This window comes from Dermacentor silvarum, chromosome 3 (genome assembly GCF_013339745.2).
Source record: "Dermacentor silvarum isolate Dsil-2018 chromosome 3, BIME_Dsil_1.4, whole genome shotgun sequence".
NCBI lineage: Eukaryota > Metazoa > Arthropoda > Arachnida > Ixodida > Ixodidae > Dermacentor > Dermacentor silvarum.
The window spans coordinates 184,754,346-184,779,719 of NC_051156.1; the positions used below are offsets into that span (position 1 = coordinate 184,754,346).

At 48.6% G+C, this 25,374-nt stretch overlaps 1 protein-coding gene across 1 annotated transcript in view; it reads left to right on the plus strand.

The window, feature by feature from the left end:
- LOC119446230 (mucin-19) overlaps window positions 1-25,374 on the plus strand; it is a 463,166-nt gene that overhangs the window by 188,135 nt on the left and 249,657 nt on the right. The window contains exon 2 of the mRNA XM_037710600.2: window positions 5,392-5,804. Coding sequence (XP_037566528.1) covers window positions 5,392-5,804 — 413 coding nt within the window. The remainder of the gene's footprint in view (window positions 1-5,391; window positions 5,805-25,374) is intronic.

The following is a 25,374-nucleotide window of genomic DNA, read 5'->3' on the forward strand; positions in this document are numbered from 1 at the left end:
TAGCTAGATTACGATAGAGGCGCTCGGTTCACGAATTACAGTAATTAGTAAGCACTAATTACAGGAGGATGTAATCATCCTGTGATTAGATAATTATCTTACTTCGCCTGCCACATTATTGACCTAAATTGTGCTTTTGATGAGGCACGCAGGTGCAGCGCAGTAACACGGGTTCTTTCTGGAGCGGCTCATGCAAGGAGAATAAACATCTCGGGAAAAAATGCTACCAGCAATCGTGCAAGTCCTTGCCCCAAAGCGTTCATGCCCTCCATGCACCGCTCTCAATATGCAGGAAGACTCAACTTCTGGGAACTAAAGTGTGGGAATCGAAGGGGATTTTCCTAGCCGCAGAGAGAGAGAGAGAGAGAGAGAGAGAGATTATCATCGCCAGAAGTTGAATTTGCATTCAGACGTCACGTCTACCTTTCACGTACACGTTGCAAGTAGCGCCAGTGGACATCGCTTTCTAGATAACGATAAAGGGCGCGCAGTAAGAATGTAGTCAATTGCAGGCTCCGCAAGAGCCGCCAGCCTATATCTGCGCTTCGATCGTTGCGAAAGTCGCGCCGGTTGTCTACGACTTCGTTTATGGCTTCGTCTATACTTCGCATTGTCTCCGCCGACTGCCGACCGCTCTTTTTTATTTTTACGAGCTAGAAGCTTGAGAGCCCACAGGATTAGAGCTGCACTTAGCGCGTGTGTAAGCATAAAGTAAACGAGAATCGTTCCCCGAGTGCTCCGCTATACTTTGCTGCCGCTGGCTTTTTCTGTATATGTATTTGAGACAACTGTTCACTTTTGTTTAGTTTTGACTTGATTGGCGCGCAGCGTATGTGACTGGAATGCGGCATCGATAGGGACTTTCGAATGAGTGCCTGTATCGAACAGGCAGACGCTAGTGTTATGCGAACAGTAAACGACAACTGTCGCTGAATGCATCGTGTGAACAAGGCGAAACGTTGATGCATACTACTTTATGTTACGCATCATACGTAGAAGCTGCTTTGCTTAGGTCGAGACGGATAAAGTTATGCCAACAGTTTCTCTAGATATTCAAAAGATGGCAAGCGGCTAGCGGTCGAGCTGACATATGGATGAATGCCGGATACGCTTACAAAACTTGTAGAGTACTGTTGTTTCATAAAAACTTCTAATCAAAAAATAATAATAAAATAAAATAAAATCACACTTAGCGCGTTCTTCTAATAAGCATTGACTGCTCGGGAGTAGCTTGTGCTGTGTGAACATTGTGAATATCGCACTTTAAGGACAGGGAGAGAGAGAGAGAAACTAAACTTTTGATTCTTTTCTTTCTGTTTCTTTTTTTTTCTTTTTTTTAACTAGTGCTTGGCCATCGGCTTGCAACGAATCTCGTCCGTAGATAGGCTTTGTCGAAGAGATGATGTATGATTGCTTAAACCTCGTTTACCGCGCGGTAAGTCAGACGACACCCGGAAGTCTACAGAAGCTGCAACTCTGCCACATGCATTCTGGTGGGGACTATAGACTGGGATATTCTCACGGTGCACTCCTTGAGGAGCACTGATCGGTCGGAGCGATCCACGGTCGATGCGGCTGACAGCAGCGAGTTGCAGAGCCGGGGGCTGTAAGCCAATCCCTACAGACTTCCCTCCCTCTCTCTCCTCGTACAGAACGCGGTGACTCTCGGACGTGGAAACTGCGACTCGGCGAGCAACTACACCCCAAATTCCAGAAGGGAAGGTTCTTTCCGCTTAAGTAGCTCTAACTGGTTCGCTCGCCCTTCCTACGTAGATGCCCGGCCGCTTTCCGCCTATTGGCTACGGGCAAACAGCGAGCTAATTTGCATTGTCTACCGCTCTCGGCTCCTTCCGGTCAAGTGTTCTCGGACGTCGCAGTTGCGATCCCCTGAATTCGAGCCAGCGCTCAACGCCTGTCGAACGAGAGAGGCAGGCAGAGAGAGAGAGACTTTGCCTGACATGCATTGTCAGGGGACCGTGTTTGCGCTCTATATACTTGTCTCTGTACGCGGGAGTCACCGAAGTATATAGAGACATTGGACACGCGGGACACTGCAGGGACGTGTCACGCGTCGGCCTGCGTGAGTTCCAGCGTGCGAAATGCATGGCGTGGCCCTCCTCCTGGTCCCACTGCACTTCTCGCACGGCTCTATACTGGGCCTCCTTCGGCTGTGTTTGCTCGAATCGACATTATACTCTCTCGAGTTTCTTGCAGACTGCCACGTCGCAGCTTTACTACGGTGGACTACACGTCCGATTGCTTTAAGGAAAGAAACACCGATCGCGCGCATCACGGGTCTTTTCGCGCAGCCGAGCTTTCCAAGAATAGTGACGTAGATTCTTGGCAGTGTTGAGGCGTTACTTTACTCGCTTCGGGATCGCATGTGGTGTGCTTGAGCGTCGTTAAAGTCTGCGCCCACCTTGGCCTCGATTGGGAATACTATATAGGTTGAAAAGCTGCCACCCTTGTCAGTGGCAACAGCTTCAAGTATGAGTTCGCTTCAGAGGCTTCAATCGAAAATTTGAAAATTGTGTAGGTTAACTATGTCAAATTCACAAGTGACAGTGGTGGCTTATGGTTGCACCTATGGTTCTTATGGTGTCGGTTGCACAGGTGTACTCGGTGTACAGGTGCGCAGGTGTACACAGGCGTACTCTACACGGCACAGTCAAAGTGTCTGTTCAGAGGCATGTGTTATTTTCGTACACACACCTCTATAAACAATATCCGTGCGTTACTGGTTAACTCTTTACTGCGCTCGCAAAGCTTCTTCTTACTCATAATGTGTTCGTCAGGTGACTGCGAAAACATGACAACAGACCCTGCCGCAGACCCTGCCGCAGACCCTGCTGAGTGCACCGATGACCAACACCTTTCTGTGGCAAAGAGTGTATAAAGTTAGCGGGCGCAGAGCTTCTGGGGAAGCATCACTGCACCAAGTACCCCTGTACAGTTTGGCGGAGCATTCTGTTCTGGCTTCTTGGGGCAGATACCAAACCAGCGTAGCTCGTTACTTGCGACGGTCTCGCATTGGCCAAAACGTGGGTGAACAAAGAGGAAGAAATGAGATTCAATTAAGTGCTGAGTGCTCTATGTTTATGTTGTGTATTAATATAAGTGCTCTAGTGAATAGGATTAGTATGTTCTTTGCTTCCCAGCTTAAACAATATCGAGTCAGACTGTGGGACTATTTTCAGGAGCACTGCCTTGCGACGCGAGCTTCGCTTTCGTAGCTTTTTTTTTTTTTTTTTTCATTGCCGCAGAGAGTCGTATGCGGCGACGGAGGTAGGCACGCATTTAACGCAGCCAGCCAACCCCTCTCTGTCCCCGTGCATCTTACTCCAGTGTACTATAAACGAAATGTCACGGCGCACGGCTCACTTGTCGCCATCGCCGCAAGCGTCAGCAGCGAGCCGGCCGAATCGTTCACTTGCAAGAGCGTCACGCGCGTCTCGATCACGCCGCGCTGCGGACAGCAAATTGACTCGCGGAGCCGCCTCCACTCACGTCGTCGTCAAAGGTATGTCGGGTCCCTCTCTCGACACGACGGTGCGGCTAAATGCGGTGCGCTTCGAGTGTCACGTTTATACCTTTTGCCGCTTCGTAAATATTTAACGTCGAGTGGCGCCTGACGTTCGAGCCTGCGCGTCTTCGCAAAACGACGCGCCGCTCACCGCGCGGAACGCGTGTCTCCCACGGTGCGGCTATTGTGGCGCTTCGCTCTGTGCCTGACTCAGGCTTGGCTTGGCTGGTAACACTGTCCTTCCTTTTCTATTTTCTTTTTGCCGCTCCTATGCAACGACGCATGGGGATGCCCGTTTGTTTTAGTGTACGGGCCTGCCCGAAAATGGCAGGTCCCGTAAAGCGTAGAGACGGGAGCGGGCGTGTGTGCGTGTGGTTTTTTTCTTTTTTTTTTTTGTGTGTGCTGAGGCGGTTCGCGCTCCTTAACTGGCTTTTCGTCTTTAGCAGGGGTTTGACGGGGTCTGCGAGAAGCTTCCTCCCGCGTGTCTCCGTTGGTGCGGAATGAGAAAGAGAAGCGTAATAGAGGAGAGAGGGCAATGGAAAATTCACTACGCGTTTATACGCAGGGCCCGATGCCGCTCTTCACTTCGCTCTGTATACTTGCCGAGTGGTCTATATGACGGCGGGGAATGTAATCTTCGAAATGAAGCAAAATGATGTGAGAGGCCGCGAAGAGATACACGAACGACGAGGCGACATGAAGTATTCACGATTTCGAGCGATGGCTCTCTAAGACACGAACCATACACACAATATACCTTGTGAGGGGGGGGGGGGGGGGGGGGGGCTCAGTCCACAAAGGCTGATCACCAGTAAGTAGAAGTAGACGACACAACACGTGTCATCTCCTACTTCTTTGTGTTCTATGTTTGTGGGGCGCTGCCACCCTCAGTATATGCTGTGTTCTGTGTGTAGGGACTGGTGTGAGCGCGAGGGGCAGTAAACGTGAAGCTAACGTGTAGACTAACGCCGATGGTTTCCCAATGGTGTCATTTCGTGCACTATCGAGGGGAGACGGCTGCAGCGCCACTGCCGGCGGCCCTCGTCACGCCAGCGTAGGAGCATATATCATGCAAGCGCTGAAGACCTTTCGCTACATGTTTACAAACATAAGTCCTGGACGGCTTCCGGTTTTGCCCGGTGAGGCGGACCGCTTAATTTAAGTGGCAGTAAAGGCAATGGCGAGAAGCAGGAGTACGTTGAAAGAGAAGCCCGCTGATATTTAACACTTTTCCCCTGTACATAACCACAAACGTCCGGAACAAGTTCGCCGTAGGACATTCGAAAAAGTAAGAAGTATTAGTCTTGAGGCATTACGCACCTTTCTTTTATCCGAAAGCATAAAAAGAGACTTTCCGTACAATGAAACAACTTAAAACAAGCTTTTGTTCCAGCTTAGTTGACTGATAAAGCACGTGACCGGAAGTTTCTTGGGGGCCGGACGCTCGCGCCTTTGTTCCCTACACCAGCGTTTTGCGACGCCCGGCCGTTGCCACGGCGCTGTTCCTTCTGCACAGCGGCAGTTAGTATGTTTCTCTGTGGTTGCCTTGCGCGCTGCGTTGCGCCAACATGTCGCGACCTGCGTATAGTTAGAAACGCCATTTGTCTGCAAAAAATCGACGAAGTAAAACAGGCGCACCGTCACGCTCTGCTCAATCGAATGTATATGGAAGTCGAATAAAAATGTGTATGCTGTTGAGAATGGCCTCTGGCATAGCTTACACAATTATCGTAATTGGGTGCTGCCGGAAAATTGTTTCATCTGCAACTTCGGCCCAGTGATAGCTTTCTTTACGGGTGTATAACAACTTGCCGCTGTTTTGTTGGGTCTCTGATCGTGTCCTTTCTTTCTTCTCTCGTGGTGCGCAGCAGCAGTCTCTGGGCAGCACCGTCGGCGGCCTCCGCAGCGACCGGCTCATATCGGGCGGGGAGGCGGCCAAGCGGGCCGGAGCCGGAGGCCAGAGCCCCTCGGATGGCCACAGCCTCGCCGCTGCCTCCGCCGGTGGGGCCGACGACAACGCCGAGCTGCAGGGCGGCGCCTCGACGCAGCAGCTGCAGTCCTCTTCAGCAGCCGCAGCAGCAGCAGCAGTCTCAGCAGCAGTCTCGGCCGCGGCGGCGACCGCAGCGTCGTCTCCCGCGTCGCTGCTGGCGTCGCTGAACGCCGGGGCCGCCCTGCTTGCCGCCCGGCAGTCGCAGCAGCAGCATCATCAGTCGCCCAACCTCCTCCTCGGGTCCGCCTTCAACGCTATGGAAGCGGCTCGCAAACACTCCCTAGCAGACAGGTGAGTGCACCCCCCCCCCTTGTCGATGCCCGGCCCGTTGTGGCACTGCGCTCCTATACACCAGCGAATACTTCGCTCGGCATGTATACAGATTAGTGATTTCGCATGGGCCCTGGGATGAAAACGGGGGCGCAATCCGATCCACGAAGGGTCTCATGCTGTACTTAGGCCAGTAAGGACTTAAGGCATTCTTTGACCCGCCGTGGTTGCTTAGTGGTTATGGTGTTGGGCTGCTAAGTACGAGGTCGCGGGATCAAATCCCGGCCACGGCGGCTGGGATTTGATGGGGGCGAGATGCGAAAATACCCGTGTACTTAGATTTAGGTGCATGTTAAAGAAGCCCAGGTTATCCAAATTATTACGGGTTTTGGCACGTAAAAGCCTTATTATTTTAATTAATTTTTGGCATTCTTTGAATTCGTGGCAGTCAAGTGGGCGTGACTTGAAATTGAAACGAAAATAAAAGAAAGAGACTAACGAATACATTTAGTGTACTTGTAATAGTAGTGATTACTCATTTTCACGTTATAGTAAACCAATTAGAATACATATTCTAAATTGAGAACAGACGTCACAGGTCTGAAAAATATAGAGCAGGGTTAGCTACAGAGGATGAACGAGGTCCCAAAAGTATAGTCCCAGAATCACTGAAATATCCAGAGACCAAAGGTGCGGACAAGTTGCACCACACCCTACTAAGTCCCGAACCGGTACACAAGTCGGCACTTCGGGGCTGATTCTTTGTGAACGGTATTTTATGTTTCTGTGTTTTTCTCCATGATCCACGAGCTCTTTTCGGCATTTTTTGTAATTTCATTACCTTTTGTTTTCGTTATTATTATTATTAGCTCGGATATTGAGATAGCCGTCCCTCCTAGTAGCCAAACTTGCTGCATTTCATAACTAATAAAGAAGAAGAGTCTTTAGGCGAAGGCCTCGGCATTACTTTATTACCAATATAGGCGTCCTATCAAGCACATTTGCCGTATGCAGTTGATGATAAGTTCAAGTTGGTCTGAACATTAGGTGTTCTGGTTAACAATGTACTACGCTGTACATTCTATGATGCGGTCCAGGGTCTGTACTCGCACAAAAAAAAAAAATGTTTCTCTAAAGTCGTTCGTAAGAGCACGTGTCAGCCAACCGTGCCGTTGGACACAGCACAAAGCGGGCGGCCAATGGCAAACAGCTCTTACAAACAATCTTTGTGAATTAAGCCACAGTTCTTCAGAGGTCGCGTGTTGCGGAGGAAAAGTCCGGGCCGAATTATTTGATATGCCCAAGATGCGAACATGGGGTCGTATGTCAAGTTCTTTCTCCGCAGAACCTATATACTGTGGAACTTGGCCTGACTGGTTGAAGTGCAGAGGAAGTTGATGAGCCGGTTGAGTTGCGAAGAAAAACGTTGACATCACTGCGTGATGAGCCGTCAGCTCTCGACGCTCGTTGATTGTTTTTTTTTCTTTCTTTTTTTAATGTTTAGAACTTGCGTCTGATACAATCACCGCATGTGATTGTACTAGACAAGCTGTTAAAAGCTACGCCGTACTTTAGGTGCGCTCTGCTTTGGCAGTGACTAGCAATCTGAGCCGTTGATTATCGACGCAGGTTTGCGTAGCAAGTTTGACCGCGCGGTTTGAGCGGGGTCATCATCAGAGTCCGGTTTCACAAGAAAGCTCCCACGTCAAAATCATTCGCTATAGCAACTGCCAGCCAATCATGATGCTCGACATATGATTAGCGAAAGCGGCAGGCCAGTGGCAGAGAACAATAACGAACGGAAACCTTTGTGATTTTGGTCCCAGAGTTTTCGTGCTCCTAGAACGTATACAGTGAATTCACTGAAAACAACAAACTTAAAGCCAGTGAAGTGTATCAGCGGCTGAGCAGGCTTGTTGCACCAATAGTTCCATTGTGGATTGCAGCGTTGATTGTGATCGATGGCGCGCCATCGAAGCAACCAAATAGGACAATTTCATTTTTTTTCTTCGCTTGCACAACAGGTGTGTCGTTCGGTGCTTGGCAGAAGCAGGAAGTTTATTCGAAAGCGCTCAATCTATCGTGCGATGAACGGTTTGACCGCAGAACAGTTTAGCGTGCTTGCCACAAGTTTGTGCAACGTCGTAGTCATTCGTCACCTGTCAGGTACAGCAGCGAGCGATACACGCACTTTGTGACGTTCGATGTATGCTTGCGCAATTCGTGACCCTGTTCAGTATATAGCCGAAAATAAGTTCCAGCGAGCATCCGACGCCAAGGCGCATTCCTGGCCACCTCATTTTAAGTGATGGAATACGTGCTCGCGGTTTAGTTGCGGTCACCTGCGCGTCTTATACCGTCCAATTAGACTCTTCCGCAACATAACCGCGCCTATAAGATAACGAATGGGCGAGGCTGGAGCTGCTGAAGCGGCAACAAACATCCTTTGAATCCGTTCTCTATCGAGACGTCTTCATCCTGCCTGTAGACTTGTATTTACGCTCGGCTGCACGCAAAATGCACCGCAGAAGCGCTAGTAAAAAGAAGGACGCTCCTCCCAAGCCGTTACCAGACGGAGAACTAAAGAACGCCTGCGCGCAGATACAGGATTCAAGCCAAACGCTTTGTTCCGCGCACTAAGCCCAGTCCTATACATTTACGGCCATCAGCGCGCGATCTGTGCGCACGCAGTTGCCTGAAACGACGTACTATACTGCATATCTCTCGCTTCAGCGCATGCACCAAACAGCCACTAAAGACTCTGGCCGCACGCATATCTCGGTATCGCGCGCGATATGCGCTTGCCATCATCATCGTCGTCGTCAACAACAGTAACAACAATGGTGAACTCCCGGGAAGAGAAACAAAAGTGGGAGCGGAACGGGAGCACGATATAGTAATGGTTTGGGGGGTGCCGATGCGCGAGCGGGAGCTGCAGCTCCTTCAAATCTCGCATCGCAGGGAATTGAGCGCCGCTTCTTCGCATGCGACGCGACCGGCGCGGCGGTGCAGCCATGTGTGTAGTTCGCCGGCGCTATTAGCGGCTGCCGGCGCGGCCTGAGATTGGCGCACCTTTTCGGCGGAGGACCGACCGGGATGAGGACCCAGGTGCGGCGGCAGCGCGAAGCGGAGGAGCAGCCTCCGCTCAGCGTGAGGCCCTCGCGCGCGCGAATCGATGAGGCCGGTCGATACGCGCCGACCGTTTCTGGCGCGCGGACAGACTGACTGCAAATTAAGCGTGACGCTTTCTTTTACTCGCCCGATAACGCGCGCTCCCCCTACTTCGCGAGACCGTGAAGTTTTGTTATGGGCGCGTTATAGTACGTTGGCGTATATAGAAGGGGGCCGACGACCGGAAAGGGGTGCCGCGCGGGCGCGCCTTTTTTCTCGCTTCCTCGCGCGGCAAGCGCGAGAGAGGTGGGCTCGGGTATAATGATTGCGTGAGATACGCCGTCGTGGGGGAGTCCGATTTAAAATGAGCACCCGCCGGGAGCACTTGAACGCGGAGCAGTGTATTTGTGCGAGTGTGCGCTCGCTCTGTATGGAACCGCGGGCCGGGCTGCGCTCGGTGTGGTCTCAGCGTGGTGCGTGCCCTGCAGTGTGCGCCAACTGAACTCGCTACTTTTGGACCGGTATGGTTGAACGAATGGCTGGCTCACCAGCATTTTTCTATGTACGCCGGCGTTTGCTATTACGCGGACATTCTTGTTGCAATGTATAAGGGCGGAAAAAAAGGAAGGATAACGGTCGTTTACGAATAAATGCATGGATATTGATTTGAGGTGGATTGCTTTAGTCACGTACTCTGTACGCTAGGGAAATGGGATGACATGAAAGTGCGAGTATCTGTGAGAGACGAAGAGATCGAAGCTGTGGTTTGCCTGGTCGCCACCTGCAGCGCGAAACAAGTTCATAATCCGTCGAGCAGCCGACGCACGTGTCCAACGAAAGTGGCATTTGCTGTCGAATGAGGGAACGCTTGCCATCAGAGGCACGTGCGACAGTTTTGTCAACTGTCAGATACCTGCTGAGAGGAATAGTCAGAAAGAATTAATCGCAACATCTTTTTTTTTTTCAATTCCTTGCTTTGATAGCAAGCGCAGTGCCTTGCAGCAATCCCTACGACTACGAAAACGTTTAGCTGGGAACTCAGCATAGATGCCGAAATACGTCGGTGCCTTTCTTGGGAGCATTTAATAGAAAAAGAGGAAGAAAAAAATCTTCGCCAATTCCACAGTGGGGATGCGCCATGAGTGAAGGAAAACGAAACGAAACGAAATTGTTTGGACCAGTGACAGAGGGCAAAGAAACGAAAGAAGATAACAAAACAGCAGAGAAGAGAGAGAGAGAATTTATTTGAAGGAAGGCAGAGAGGTCGGCCTGAGCTAGCGTGCTATAGCCTGCTACTCTGCACAGGGGGAGGTTAGGAAGGGAATGTGAAGGCTGGATGAGGGGTGATGATGACACAGAAGGATGCACAAAGATGAAGACAAGTTCAGCATTCTCATGGTTATCAATAAAGTTCAAGTAGGTCATTCAGAAGTGCCATCCGGCTTCCAGAGCAAGGCTTGAGTCACGAATCTAATTGAAACTTCACAAAAACGCGCAACGAAGAATCTTGTGTCTGATAGCTTCTCCTGCGAGAGCATCGCAGGTGCCAAGAAAAGACTTTAGATTATGCAAAGAGCAGCGATAAGCCGCTCCAGTACGGCGAGGAGATGCACGGCGCCTTTAGCGGCCGGAGTCTGGAGACCACAGAGAATCACGCGCATTGATTCTTCCAGTTGGTTCAGCATTTTTTAACGCTTTCCTCTTCATTCTTTTCGGCTCCTAGCTTGCCTATAGGGTTGTCGGCTTTGCTAGCCCTAGCATCCGCTCCTTGACGTAGGAGAACACACTACGGCATGGTGTCGTGCCCGTGGGAGCTACAGGGCAGCAAAGACCACTCCGTGACTGTGTCACCCATGGGCGACGAATGTTCGTCCTGTGCTCTCAGCGACCCTGAATTTGCAGTATAGGCGCGGTTATCGTCCTCGATGCCGGCACAGGCAGAGGTTGTCGTGTCCCCTGCGCCCCGCAATGCAGTTCTTTTGAAGTCACTCGGTGGCGCTTCTTCCGCTAGCGTTGTCTGTCTCGGCGTACAGATTGAGCAGTCTGTCTATGGGAAGATTTGTCTCTTGCCATTTTTCGGAGAATGCGAACACCCTTTTGCGTCTTCGGGCAGTCCTTAGGCGCTGCTTCGTGAGAGCCAGGATAGTTGGGACATTTCAATGAAGGTGCATCACAGTCGGCGGTATTATGCTGCCCACCGCAACGCCGGCAGCTAGGTCACTTGGTTTCTGCACACAGCGCTTACGTGGCCTATCTTGAGACACGTTCGACACTGCAGAGGCCTCGGGAAGAATGGTCGCACAGTAGCAATCTATTGAAGACACTCTGCACGCACTATACGTTGGAAACCGCGGTAATTTGCGAAGAATGCACTAATTGACCAGTTTTACTGAAAATTTAAACAAACGAATAAGTAAATACCAGCAGCTTCTGCAAAAGCTGCTGGTAGATGTTTCTTTAGAGTGTGCGCCGATGCATGAAATTAAATGTGAGGTCATGAACATTATGAGTAACTCATATCTGTATATGTATAACGCGCATTTAGTTTTGCTTTCTAAATTTGTGACGTTTGGCTTGGCTACTAAGTTTTAAGCTGACGCATTGGGCCGACACACTTTCGAAGAGCGCGGCGGCCCACCTGTAATTTGGAACACGTGCCTTGAAGGCGTCCCGCTTTCCATAATGTTAGGTTTCCAACTTGCACCGCCCTATAGCGGTTAATTACAGGCCTTATCGCCCTCGCCGTGGCTGCAACCTGCCCGCGGGCCGGCGGACGCATGTATTTGTCAGTCGACTTTGTTGAGAAGTGTTTTTTTTTTTCCTGCACTCAATTGTGGGGATATGTATAGTTAATGTGCTTAGGCAGGAGAAAAACGCCCCGAACCCGGAAGTAATTTCCCGTACGATTTCTTAAATATTTCGCGCCAAAATCGACTTACAAAACTGTGATTAGCCGGGGGCAACTTTTTCACCTGGCTGGGTGCAGAGCAAGGGAAGTCGGAAGGTGGGCTTTCCCGTGTTGTTGGTGGAGCATTGTATCCGGCCGCTTTCTCCCTTGCTGGCTAAATTTAGCGGTTTATATTGGGGCGTTAAAGCCGGAAGTCTGTCAGGAGTTTGTTTGCATCTCGAAAGAGTAATTTCTTCGAATATTTCCTTACTTTTGCTGGCGCCGAGGTCAAGGCCGCAAGTTTTTTGCGGAAGTTCTCTCTGTAGTCGTGACCGCGGGAGCACGTCGCTATCTGTTAACTATACCGTGGGTCCCAGTTAAAGTTAGCCAATCTGTTGAACGAAAAAAAAAGAAAGAAATAAAGCACGCTGCAAGATAAAATGATAAAACATGCTGTTTGGTCGTCAGACATCTGACAACCGAACACCGTAGCCTTTAAAATCGTATCTATATACCATGCGATATATGCGAACGTGTGTAAGGCGGTATTCCTACGCCAAAAGTTACACTGCTAAAAGGTTTCGGTGACTTGAAGGTGAAGGTGGGTCTGTGAACCCCTACTATATGGGTTACTGTAGGAAAGGCTACCGTATAACTTCTCCATTACAGGAGTACGTAAATGTAAAAATGAGCTCCTTTAAGTCAGTGTTGCCATGCTAAGAAGTTTATCATCGGTAAACCTACTTCACAGTAACTGTAGTATACTTTTCTAACCCGCATTATTGCCTTAAAGAAAAAAAAGAAACCTCTTTATTGAAATGCAGTGCCTTGTCGGAGTTTACCGCTCTTCAGTGGGAAAGTGAAAAGGCAGAACCTCAGAAGATGAACATAATAGTTAACATAATAGTTAAAGAGAACAAAGCAATGAATACGCGGCTTGTGAGCCATCAAGCCTTCACTCTAACGCTCTTGAGTCTAGATTATCAAGGCAGGATTTGAATTCACATTTTTGATAAGTAGAGGAGGGGTATTCCCAAGTTAAGGTTTCCAGCGTAGCAGGTCTATTGCACTATGTCTTGCGTTGACGTAACACAAGAACAGGATATGAAGGACGGAAAGTAAGGAGAACCGAAAAAGCGTCCGGTCGAGGAAAAGAACGATAAGGCATAGAAAGAAAGAGGATCTTCCCGTGTACAAATGACACGCATTGAACACAGGAAAGCGTTTTGAGCGGTCAAAGAGTCGTTAATCTTTAAATGTGGAATGTCACCTGCAGAACCTTCGTTCGCCGACGAACGAGGTCTGTGTAACCAATGTATTCTCTGCATAGACATAGGCCGGTCGTGCAGTTGGGCGAATGCCTACGAGGGATATTATCTTTGTAACCAAAACTGACCACAGATCGTGCAACAGGGTGGTCGATTGTCTCGGTGGAAGCGCAGAACAACGCACGCAGCACTGCTACACTGCTCTATACTGCTCTATACTGATCTATACAGCGGGAGTCAGTCAATTCCGAGGCTTCTCACGCGGGCTTCCATTTATTGTTTCCACTGCAAACTCAATTGTCGGGAAAGGGTGTAACAGGTGAACAAGCGACGCGAAATCAACGAAACTGCGATGCGAAAACATTCGGGAAAGTAAACGCAGAACGTATCCAGAAAAAAAAATATAGGGGGGAGGGGGAGAAGTAATGGGAGAGGGGGAGAGAAGAAACAAAAGTAAATGAAGTAAAGGTTGCTTTTCTCTTTTATTTCTTTTTTGTTGTGGGGGGAGGGGGGAGGAGGAAGGAGGAGTGGCCGTCGTGATCGAAGAGCTCCCAGTGTCGCTCGGAATCGTATAATTGGCCTCTCATTAAGAGGAGCGTCTCTCGAAAGGGGCACGCGACCGAATTTATTCGCGCTTGTCGCACGCTTCTATACTTCAACATCTTTTCTGCGGGGCATTATTTCGCAGTGCGAGCATTTACATTCTACTCACGTCCCTTTCTTTTCTGTTATTTTCCTTTCTTTATCTTATCGCTGTGTTATACAGGGTTTGTTTTATTACGGCGGCGCGTCCCTTAAAGCCAGAGGGGGAGAGAGAGAGAAAGAGAGACTGATGAGGAATGCAAGCCGTGCTGTCCTCTTTGTCTTGTGTTCTGTCATTAAACGGGCGCGCGCACGCAATGACGGGTTACATTACTCCTTAATTGCGATTACCGCTTTGGTTCAGTAGCCGCGCGACTAATAAGGGAGCGTCGTAAATCACTGTACTTTTCGTGGCAAACAGGCTCGCTCGCGCGCACTGTGAAACGGCCGATTGCAATCTGCGCGGTCCTTATATACATTAGCCTATCTGGACAAACTGTTTGCTCGGGACTGTCGCACTGAGGTTTTCGGGCTTCGCTATTTCTTTTATTTTTCTATTTTTTTCTGTTTTTATATTCTCAGAACAAACCTGGGCGACCTTAACAAGGCCATGGAGGGAGTATTGCTGATCGCAATCGTAAAATGTTGCTTGTAGAACACAACCACTTCGCTCCTATGCGCCTGCATGTAACAGCTAGCGCCAAGTGTTAATGTAGAGACTTGTGGCCTTGCGCACATGTATTAGCGTTACAGCGTTACTGCGGCACTAAAACGTGGCCGTGGGGAACAGAAGCTCTGAAGATATGTTTTGAGGCTGTGTTCAGCCAGAAGGCGTTACAAGCGTTCATGAGCTGCGCAGCATTGCTTGGCTGGAAAGAGTCGAAAACGTCATACGTAGCTTCATGCCGATATATATATACATATATATATATATATATATATATATATATATATATATATATATATATATATATATATATAGGATATGATACGTGTTCGGGCGGACGCCAGAGTGTATACAGGGAGGGGGATCTTCTGTGAGACCTTTGAGAAGTTGGATGCGGGCTGAGGTGGGAAGGGTGTCTGTTTATGCCTTGCGGATGATGGTGCCTCGCTGACGTGAATTGTGCGTGTTGCAGTAAGAAACAAAAACTTTAACAGGGTAACACAGTGCACTCGCACCTTGCAATGGGATATTTTAAAGACGATAGTCTTTCTTGGGGAACTTAAACGCTGAAAATTGGGTCTGTCTGTCTGTCTGTCTGTCTGTCTGTCTGTCTGTCTGTCTGTCTGTCTGTCTGTCTGTCTGTCTGTCTGTCTGTCACCCGATTCAGCCATCCGGCCAAAGTTGGACCACTTGCTTACCGCCCACACTACTTAAACTGGTACGGCTGTTCATCCTTGTGAACGTTATCGATCACAAAGTAAATATTACGCATATCTGAGGCGCAACATCACTAGGTAAGTATTAAGAGGTGTGTTCCTTTAATAGAAAATACATAGATACGTAACTCTAAAGACCCTAGTTTCTTAAGCTGCGCTGAAAATGCCATGCTATGCGCGCCGACGAACGACGTTCCCCGACTGCGCGCCGACGAGCGCCCTGTGCCATGGAGGAAGGATACCCTCTGCACAAGCTCATGTTTCCCGATGTATTGCCAGATGGTGTCCATGTCTCACGCGGCGCCTCCTCAATTTTATCAATGCCAGCCAGATGCGGCCGATTCAACATAAAGGAAGTGCTGTCTGAGGCAGGGCAAAACATAAATGGCCGCTTGATGAAATAATGCGGTAAAATGAAATCTGTTCAAACAAACCTTCATGCCAGGACGGAAATGGTACGAGAAGAACATCACGGGTGGCCGCGGATCAGACCAGCACTTATGTAGTACGGCCGGCAGAAGACTATCGTCTTTCGACGACATTTGCAGCGAAGCACGCAGATACGCGGCAATTTTTTTTCTCTCTTTCTTTTTCGTTTTCTTATGGCATTCGAGATCACAGGCTGACATTGGTGTGCCGCCAAAATATTGAAGCCCACGGCTTTCCAGAGCTTCGTTGAATACAGCCTCGTGAGGTGGTGCCGGAACCGCTGCTATTCCCCGCAGCGTCTCAGTACCATGATAGTACGATGACCGCAATACGTGAACCACAACGTCAATCTAAAAAAATTATTCTCATTTCTACAATCCTGAAATGGTTACCTATATAAAGGTTAAAATATTCGCTTCCTTGAGCGGCAATTTTCTCTTTGAAGTTGCATCGCGATTGCTAGGACGTCTTCGCTGAGGTTACGCGAACGAATTTACGTTAGAAATTCTATGGATTTCTTTTTATGACCACTGTAAAGGTTACGTCTTCTGAGATGAGTGTTCAAATTTGTAGTTGCACATACATGCAAGATCTCGTAGTTCGTAAAACATCGGTCAGGACGACGGGGGGACCTTGAAGGGGCGGTATGGTTGCCAGCGTCCGCTGTCCGAGACCATACCATACATCGCAGCGCAAAGGGAACGAATCGGATTCGCGTTTCAGCGCCATCCAACCTCGTCATCGTCGCCCCCCCCCCCCCCCCCCCCCCCCCGTTTGTAAGCGGGCGACTGGGCGAATGTCGAGCGTTCCGGTGTAAGCGAGGGCCAGACGGATGAACAAACATGCACCCTCATATTCAGTCTCACGGATCACAATTCCCTTCGTACACCGACGACAGAGACGTCTGGCGTTCCTCGTCTGATATGGTAATGCCGATCATAACCAAAGGATGTGGGACAAGGCGGAGAGAAAGGCGAGCAGACAAGGGGGGGAGGGGGAGGAGGTGATACGGTGGGGAGGCTGAGTGCAAGTGCATGGCGTAGGCGAAGTGTCTGCCCCTCGCAAGTACAGATATATCACGAGCAGCAGCACACGGGGACGTTGTGGTGGCGACGCGAAAGGGTGCGGGTATCCCTTCTCGCACAGGAAGCGAGGTGTCTGGTTTGGAATTGGCAGGAAAGAAAGGGGTTTCTTTTTACGCGTCCGCGAAGCACACGCGGAAGCGGCAGAATCTAGTCTCTCGCTCGCTCGCAGGTCGTTGCTGAACGCGCGATGTAGTACTGAACGCCGACTCGCAGCTGCGGCGCGCTATCCGGGCCCAGCTGGGATTCGCATACGGCACTGAGTACGTGGGCGCCGGCGCGAAACCTGAGACAGCGCCGGGCACCCTTGACGTCCGTCCTCAACCTGGCATCCTTTTGTTTTCTCGTTCTCCCTATCTCTCTCTCTCTCTTCTCACTCTCCACCTCGCTCACTCGACGCTCTCTCCTAGCCCAGTTCTCTGCGGAGCTTCCCACTGGATTCGTGCCAACCGTTCTACCACGGTGCGAGCTATAACTAACCTACCTGTTTATTTCGTTTGTTATTTTCTGTTGATGGCTACGGAGTAGTTAATGTAAACCGGAAAAACTATTCAGCACCCGGGGTTTATCCTTCTACACTGCCTCGCGTAGCTGGCTCCACTTTAGGCTCATCTAAACGGGCGTCTCGGTGCCGCTAACGGCTTTGGAGAACCGAGTGTCCGGTTCCTGCAGAGCTGCCTGTGAGATTCCGAGGCAAACATTTATCTCAAAGAATAGTTGCCTGGCGCTCGATTAGGGCTGAGAGGACACGCCTTTCGCTGTGCCGTAGTCTTCTGCACGATGTTCTACATACATGCTTTCACAAACATTTTGTTAGATATTTCTTCTACCTTTCCGTTGTTATAATTGGCCAAACTTAGCGATCGGCTCAGCGTTATTCTGAAACTCCGGATGGGTGCATTGTGGATGGTGTTTTGCAGTGCGTTATGTTTGGGGCACACGATTACGAACATGTAGAGCATACCTAAGAGGAATAAAAACAGAGTCTCGATAAACACTTCTGATGAGCGGATATCCCGAATTGAACGTCGACGAGTTCGTTGGGTGTCACGCAGGAAAATCATACGTTACGGTGACTCCTTTAGGTAATCCAACAACACGATTAAAGGCGATTGCGTAAGACGAATTTGTTCCTTCGTGGTTCAACTCCATGGTTCAATAGGCAGAGGTAGCACGATGCACTAGTAAGCAAAGTGCTGCAATATTGATGCGTCAAAGGCACACGATAAGCAAAATAAAGTGGGAGGCGGCTTCTTACGGACACTCTTCGCAGCTGGGAGAGAGAGAGAGAGAGAAAAAAAAACACAGAAATAAATGAACTTATGCGAGCGTGTTCAATGTAGCGTGGGTGCCCCTTAACGGCGCGAACTGCAGGAAAAGATTGCACTTCCTGCATGACTCAGCGTATAGCGTTTCCCCCGGAGAGAGCCGGAGGTCAGCACGCCGATAATCATCTCACCTTTCCGGCGACCGCGCGCGTTCTTGAAGGCCTCCACTTCTGTTTTTGTGTTTTTTTTTTTTGCATTTTGTTTTTATTTCTTCTTTTGCTCTTCGATACGTGAAGAGGCGGCAGCTTCGCTCGCTGTTAGCACCTCGGCGCTGAGCTCCGATGAAGCAAGATTAATAATCGCCTTCACGCTTCGATGCGGCCGCGGCCGTGTTTGTTAGTGTGCGTGCCGGGAAAGATGCGCGGAGCACGACCGGGGACTCTAGCACGGGGTGGTGGGATGGTGAGAGCAGGGAAATTGGGGGAGGGAACGTTGGATGACTGCTTTGAAAAAGCCTGCCGCCTATATGTGTGAGAGGGAGATGGGAATTACGGGCTTCCGTATTCTGTTTATCGGCAGCCTTGCTGTGTTTGCACTTGAGAGGTGTATACATTGTAGGCTTGCGGACAGCTGGCGTGGCAGTTCTGACAGTGTGAACTCAGGAAGAAGTGTTGGCGTGCTACGGGTGCAGAAGAAAAAAAAAACAGCTTACTGCGCTTAATACATGCCTCGGCGCGTTAGATAGACTGCGCCGGGCGATAGCTTTGAAACAGTGGTTAGCCAGTGAAAAATGGTCGCCGGAAAAAGATAAACGATTTATGCGTGTCATTATGAGAAAAACGAGGGAAAATAATGACATAAAGAGAAGATGGCAAATCAGTTGTGCCTTGGAAGGTGGATGAAGATTCACGAAAAGAAAAATTGTCATTCAACCCACTTGTAACACGAGGCTACAGAGGAAAACCATACGGGCTTCTCTAGAAAGTAAGTTTCGCAATTGAGAAAACGTGCTGGTCCAGGGAATCGAACCCGGGACCAAAGCATTTTTTGGGTGATCGCCTGTACCAGTGAGAGCTTACCAGAAGGTTAATATATCGCATAGCGAGGGCGAATTAATCGACAACTCGAAATGGCCGCTTTGAAACTTCGTGCTATAACTAGCGTGGATGACAAATGGTCCTTTCACGAACAGAAATTTATTTTAGTTAAACCAAAATCAAAGCTGACAGAAACGAGGTCAGATAGCTATGAATGTGCTCTCAAAGCCGACTCAACCTCCGCAACAGCTTTGAAGCCAACAACGATGTTTCCTGTGATCAACTAAAGTTGGCTTCACCTTGTGCATGCTTGCAATGTGGCAAACGTACCTTGCGTCTAGTTGTGCAATTGGAGCGATCTTTTGCTTTCCAAACGCCTAATTCTGTTTGTGTGAGCATACTCATTATAAAATTTTATACGAGCATCGACCTTTTCTTAATTTATATCACAAAATTTTGCTGGTTTTTCCAACAAGTTTTTTTTTAGGGGGGGGGGGGGAGGGGAGGGAAAGGTGGTTGTGGATAAAATGGGGGTGTTGAAGATTCGAAAACTTACAGGCACATGGTAGGATCAGTTGGCACTTCGCTATTGCAACTCCTGCATGATGTTAATTTTCTTCAGGCTACAAACTAAGGCGTACGGCTTATCAGAAGTGCCGTTAGATAAATTTAATGAGCGTGTATTCTTATCATGATTTACTAAGGTTTGATTGCAGTAGCGTGAGACTCTTCATATAGCGGCAACCACATTTCAGAGGTTAGTATGTCTCCTATATAGGAGATATGCCTACATGCCTACGGGCCTTCGTTATTATTTTTAGTTTCATACAGACGTTATGCCGCGTCGACACCCAAGCGAATAAAAGAAATACAATTTTTATTAACGCAATAATATCCAATTGCTCTAATAAGTATAACAGCTTAAAATATATCGCAAGGCAAGAACATAAATCGAAAATCGTACTATGCTATTCAATCGACTCGAATAGAATAAATAGAATAGAATAGATAGATAGATAGATAGATAGATAGATAGATAGATAGATAGATAGATAGATAGATAGATAGATAGATAGATAGATAGATAGATAGATAGATAGATAGATAGATAGATAGATAGATAGATAGATAGATAGATAGATAGATAGATAGATAGTGATTACTGCTGGCTCTCTTTTTTTCTCTTCGCTCTATTTCGTCATCTTCAATTCTCGCAACCTCTTCTCCACGCGGAAAGTAGCAAACCGGATTTACTCTGGATTTCTCCGCCCTTTGCTACGTATTTTTGCGTATTTTTTCAACTACCTAACGCTCGGCTTCATAATATAGCATACAAAAAGTATTTCAAATCTCCCACTTAGATGGAAAACTGCGGGTGTCCGTTCTTCGAAGAGTGTGCTGCAAACTGCTGAGGACACATTGTGTGAAGAAGAAAAAAGCTATGTAAACGGAGAGTCACGAATGACAGCCGGGACGTAGACAAGAACTCAGAGAAGCAATTACGACTGTGTCACACGTGGAAAGCAGGAGTCGTCCCAGATGAGTTGTTCCTTCAGGACTGTAACGAAGACGCAGGAGAATGAAAGGTAGGAAGGAAAAAAAAGAAAGAAGTAAAGAGGTTTCTTTCGCTGGCTCTTTGGATACTGAGAGCTATTGGATAAAGTAGACACAAAGACAAAACAAAAAACAATATATACGCCGAGAAGCGAGAAGAAGGCCGGCGCTAAAGAATGGTAAACTAGGGTTCACAAGAGCAAACAAGAGACGAGCGCAGTACGCAGCTAGCGACGTCTCGAGGCTATACGGCGAAGCTATACGTCGACAGAAGTGGAGCAGAAGGCAAACAATACCGAACAACGCAGCATCGTTGGCAAAAAGCCCGGGCAAAAAAAAAAAAAAAAAGAATGTAGAGTTTGCCGTGACACGTAAAGATTGTCACTGTTCGTGACACTTTCGTACTTTTTTTTCCTTTCTGTTTATACTTTACCGGAGGGTTATAGTCTTCTCGTGAGACGTTCGCTCCTACCCTGCCTTTCGCGTTACCCCCATCTTCTGTCTCGCTTTTCGTTTGTTCGTCTGGCATAACCTTGTTTCACCCCCCCCCCCCCCCTCCTATACTATTCCTTGTTTGTCGCTTTTTCTGCAGCGATACTCCCGTCCAAGACGCCTCCTTCTTTTTTCTTATTTTCGTTTTCTCCCGATTCGCTCTTCTGTTGCGGCAGGAAGGGAATCGAATCGAATAGAGGCCGGATCGAATCCAAGAAGGAGACGGCCGGGCGACGGTCGTCGAGCCTGAGAACAACGGGAGGACTCGTAAATAGCTGCCGTCGAGCAAAGTAAAGCACACGGATGCGAAAGGAAGACAAAAGAAAAAAAAAACGAAACAAAACAAAGTCGAATCAGGACAGACGCCTGATTGAAGGAATAACACCTAGAGGGGACAGTGATGTTGGGAGGGGAGTACTAAAGGAATAAAAGGAACCGAATTCCCACTGAGATCAAGCAAAAGAAGATAAGAAGAAGAACGAGGTTGGGGGAGATGGCAGGAGGGTAGGACGGATCGAATCAAAAAAGAGCGCGCTGCTCTGAGAAAATAAAACAGAAGATAGGGCAGCAGGCGGAAGGAGACGGTCATTCCAAACACGTCGATCTGCCTGAAAGGATCCGGAGCTGCTGCTGCAGCCGTGGTAGTAGCAGCAGCAGCGGTGGCGTTGACGGTAGTGGTGGTGGAGAAGTGTCACGACGCGACTTCGGGTGCAGGAAAACGAGGCTGCGCGAGAGTGTAGGGACAGGGGGGAGTTGGGACGACTGGGAGGGACGTCGGTGTTGGCGTTGGTGGTGGTTTGGAATGACAATGTCATCGAGGCAGCTCGTGCGGCCGTACCGAACGTGGATCTCTGGCTGGACCCCCGAGTCAGGAAAAAATATATAGATAGATAGATAGATAGAACGAGAGCAACGTACTTCTGCAAGAAGTAAACGAATAGTAGTCATGACTTTCTGGCTACGGTGGACCGAGTAAGAGAAGATAAAAAGGAAGATGTGGGGGACGTGACCCTTGCTAGGAATAGGCGCACAAGAAAGTCAATAAATAAATAATACAAAAAAAACTAAACTGAAGCCTACCAGGGGAATTGCAGGACACGAAGTGCGTGGGCGAAGACGTGTCTCGGAGGGCTGCCACGAAGCGGTGTAGGGGAAGACTTTAACGACCGAAATAAAAAGAGGCTGATCAAAACACGTAGGGACAGTGCTGGGAGGGTGTGCGGAGGCGTTAGATGACGAAACTGTCGCTCGACGACCGCGGGCCTTACGAAGTAAAATAAGCAAGCATATATAGCGTTTCCGAAATGTCTCCCTGCGCTTGCCGGGGCTGTTATGACTATCGTTACTTTATTTCACGTTTATAGAGAACAGGCAGACAACTAAGTAAGCAGGGTGGTGAAGGCGAATTCCCGAAGGGAATAGGTCGGAATGTTTCGTGTGGGCGAGCTTTTAGATAACGTATTTTGAAAGGTGGGGGGTTGGTGGCAGGGTAGCGTTCAAGCGACGACAGCCACGCTAACACTGACGTGCACACACTGAAAGACATGAGCAAGTGGGGAAAAAAGAAGAAAGGAGTGGGGAAACTGGAAAAGACACACACACGGTGATGTGTCCAACGCTCTGCTTTTTTCTGCCAGGCGAGTGCACGCCTTCCACCACCGTTCCTGTACGCTCACCAACAAAAGAAGCTAAAAAAATGTGGTTGATCCCTCTTATATAGGAATCGGTATAGAACACGAAAGTGAAACGTGTCTTCACAGAAGTAGTGTAATGTTTATTGCACATTGATATATAATGTCTATTGGTGTTTTGTGGCTAAAGCGCCCTTAGGCGTTGATGCACCCACGCTGACGCCTGGTGGCACGTCTCCTCCATCACGACTACCAACGTCGATGACCATGAGCAACCGTCGTGCATATGGAAGCTGCACTACGCTGCACACGCTAGCACAACGCGAAAGACGAAGCACGTAACTGACACACTAATACAACGCGCAGGACAAAGCACGTAACTGAATCGTCACCGAGTCAAATCAGCGCGTACAGCGCGTCGTAATTGCAGCCTCCGCGATCAACTTCAGAAACATTTTCAGAGCTAATTGCGGAGGCCACGCTCCGCTGTGCTGAGTACGGTGAACGCCAGCCACCTAAGTGGCGTTGGTAGTGCTTCTTGATGCCAGCGTCCCTTCGAATGCTGGCATCGAGGCGCCGTAGTGCTGAGACCACCGAAGCGTTCACTGTCGGTGCGCGTTAGTGTCATAATGCAGTACTTCTCTTTTCTGCTCGTAGGCGGCGGCACCGCCCCGAGCAAGAGCGCGGGTACACGGAGGAGTGTTAGATATATAAGGCGCGTCTGTGTAGCTCTCTGCAAATGCGTTTGTGGCGCAATGGGTTAAAAGCTCGGCGATCTATCGTCGCGGACCGAAAGGTCGTGGGTTCGATTTCCAAATTTTGCATGTTTGTGGAACTTTTTCTTCTGGTTTCTTTCTTTGTATTATGTTCTATGACGTATTTTCGTGACGGAAATACGTCAGTGAAGTCTTGGTGGACCCCGGCATAAAACACTTTCGTGTTAAAAAATGTAATCGCCCCACCTCGAAATCTTGCCCACCCGCCGCGTACACATTGCCTCTTCCATTCTGCGTGTCTCTTCTTAGCTGGACTCTTGTCGGGGCATTGTGTGTATTTTTGGAACTCTGGGATCAGGAAGTTCAACGTTTTTGTTGCGACATCGGCCGTTGTGTGTGCCTGCGGAATTGTGTCTGGCTTGCAAAGTTTGTTTGCTTGCTTGTTTGATTGCGTACTTTTACCGAAATTAAGCTATTTTCCGTTTTTACAACTATCTGAGAGCTATATCGCTTTTCTTTGGAAGTTTGCTTTTTCGACGGGCTCGGCATAAAAGTGCCCTCTTCGCTGTTTTGTGTCATCGCTAACATACTACGTAACCAGAAGAACGTCTAGCGCCGCTTAAACTTAGCCTAACCCAACGGTGTGTCGGAGCGAAGTTATACCCTTCTTCCACCTCCTCCCCCCCCCCCCTCCCACCGCCGTCATTTTCTCCGCATTTAGTTTTCTTTAACGTACGCTTTCGCAAGCGATGAATGGGTCACGCCACCGAGACACGTCCTCGATTGGGCAACTGTGAGAGAAATATATATATATATATATATATATATATATATATATATATATATATATATATATATATATATATATATACACTGCGTGGGTTGGTGGATTCTGCATTATAGCGATCGGGGTGTTACTTTTAGCACGCCGTTATGCTATCTTTCATTATATTTATGTTATTTTCTGACCATGTTCACCGACGGCGTGGGTGCTGCGTCGATGTTTATCTGCTATTTATCTTAAATTCTCTGTGGGCTCTATTTCTTTGATTTTAGTTTCTTGTAGCTGAAGGAAAGCAAGACTGGTGTAATCCGGCATCGACCCACGCCTCTGACACAGTGGCAAGAAGATGTCCAGCTTTCGCGGTCACACTCTAAACTCCAGGCCGCGCCTCATTATCATCACCTCTCCCCCCAACCTCCCCTTTTCTAATCACACATATGTCTCAGACTAGATCAATGTACTTTAGTATTTTTTTCAATCAATCTTTAGTTTCTGTGTTTAGTTGTATGGTGTCTCCGCCAAATGCAGCACATCTCCACTCGAAGAAAACGGAAAGCAAAAAAAAAAAAAAAAAAAAGGAAAAAGAAAAACGAAAATAAAAAACTAAATAAAAAGGTAATAAAGCTAGCAACAAAAAAAGCCTACACGCTCCCGACGTTCCAAAGGCAATGAGTCTTCCGTTGTTAATTTTCCGTGGGCGTTTCTCTTTTTTTTTTGTGTTAAAACGTTTCGCCTTTGCGTCATCGGAACACGTAGGGTCGCCAACAAGCTGCGTGGGCATGGTTCTAGCCTCAGGGTGCAACAAAGTTTACAATCTTCTCGCGCCCACAGCATGCAGTCTCGTAACCTCTCGCCAGATTTCTCTCTCTCTTCTCGTCTATCCTCCTACCTGAAACTCCCTAGGCACTTGTCGTCGGCAGTATTTATCGCCGAGCGATCGCATCGTGCGCCGCTGCAAACATACTCACACCGCGCCGAAGGAAAAAAAAAAAAAAAAAAAAGCACCGCTGTGATGCGTACGGCGACGCGCAAGATCTGGAATTACGATGGAACGCCGTTTTACCTATATAGATTTTTTTCTCACTTTTTTTTTCTCTCACACACGATGTGATAACCCGGTTGGGGCTGATACTGCCAGACTCTCTCAGTATACTTACTGTGTAGTGCAAATTAAAGAGAAAAAAATTCTGTCCCCTCTACCTTACAATTTTTTTCATCGGTTAATTAGAGTAGCGCAGGCCAGTCTTTCGCGCAGTGCGCGTCGAAGGCCAATCGAAGTTCTACTATAGCTCCCCCCCCCCCCCCCCCGCTTCATTAATTAGGCGCAGGCGACGACTTCCCACGTCGAAAACTCCGGCTATGTTAAA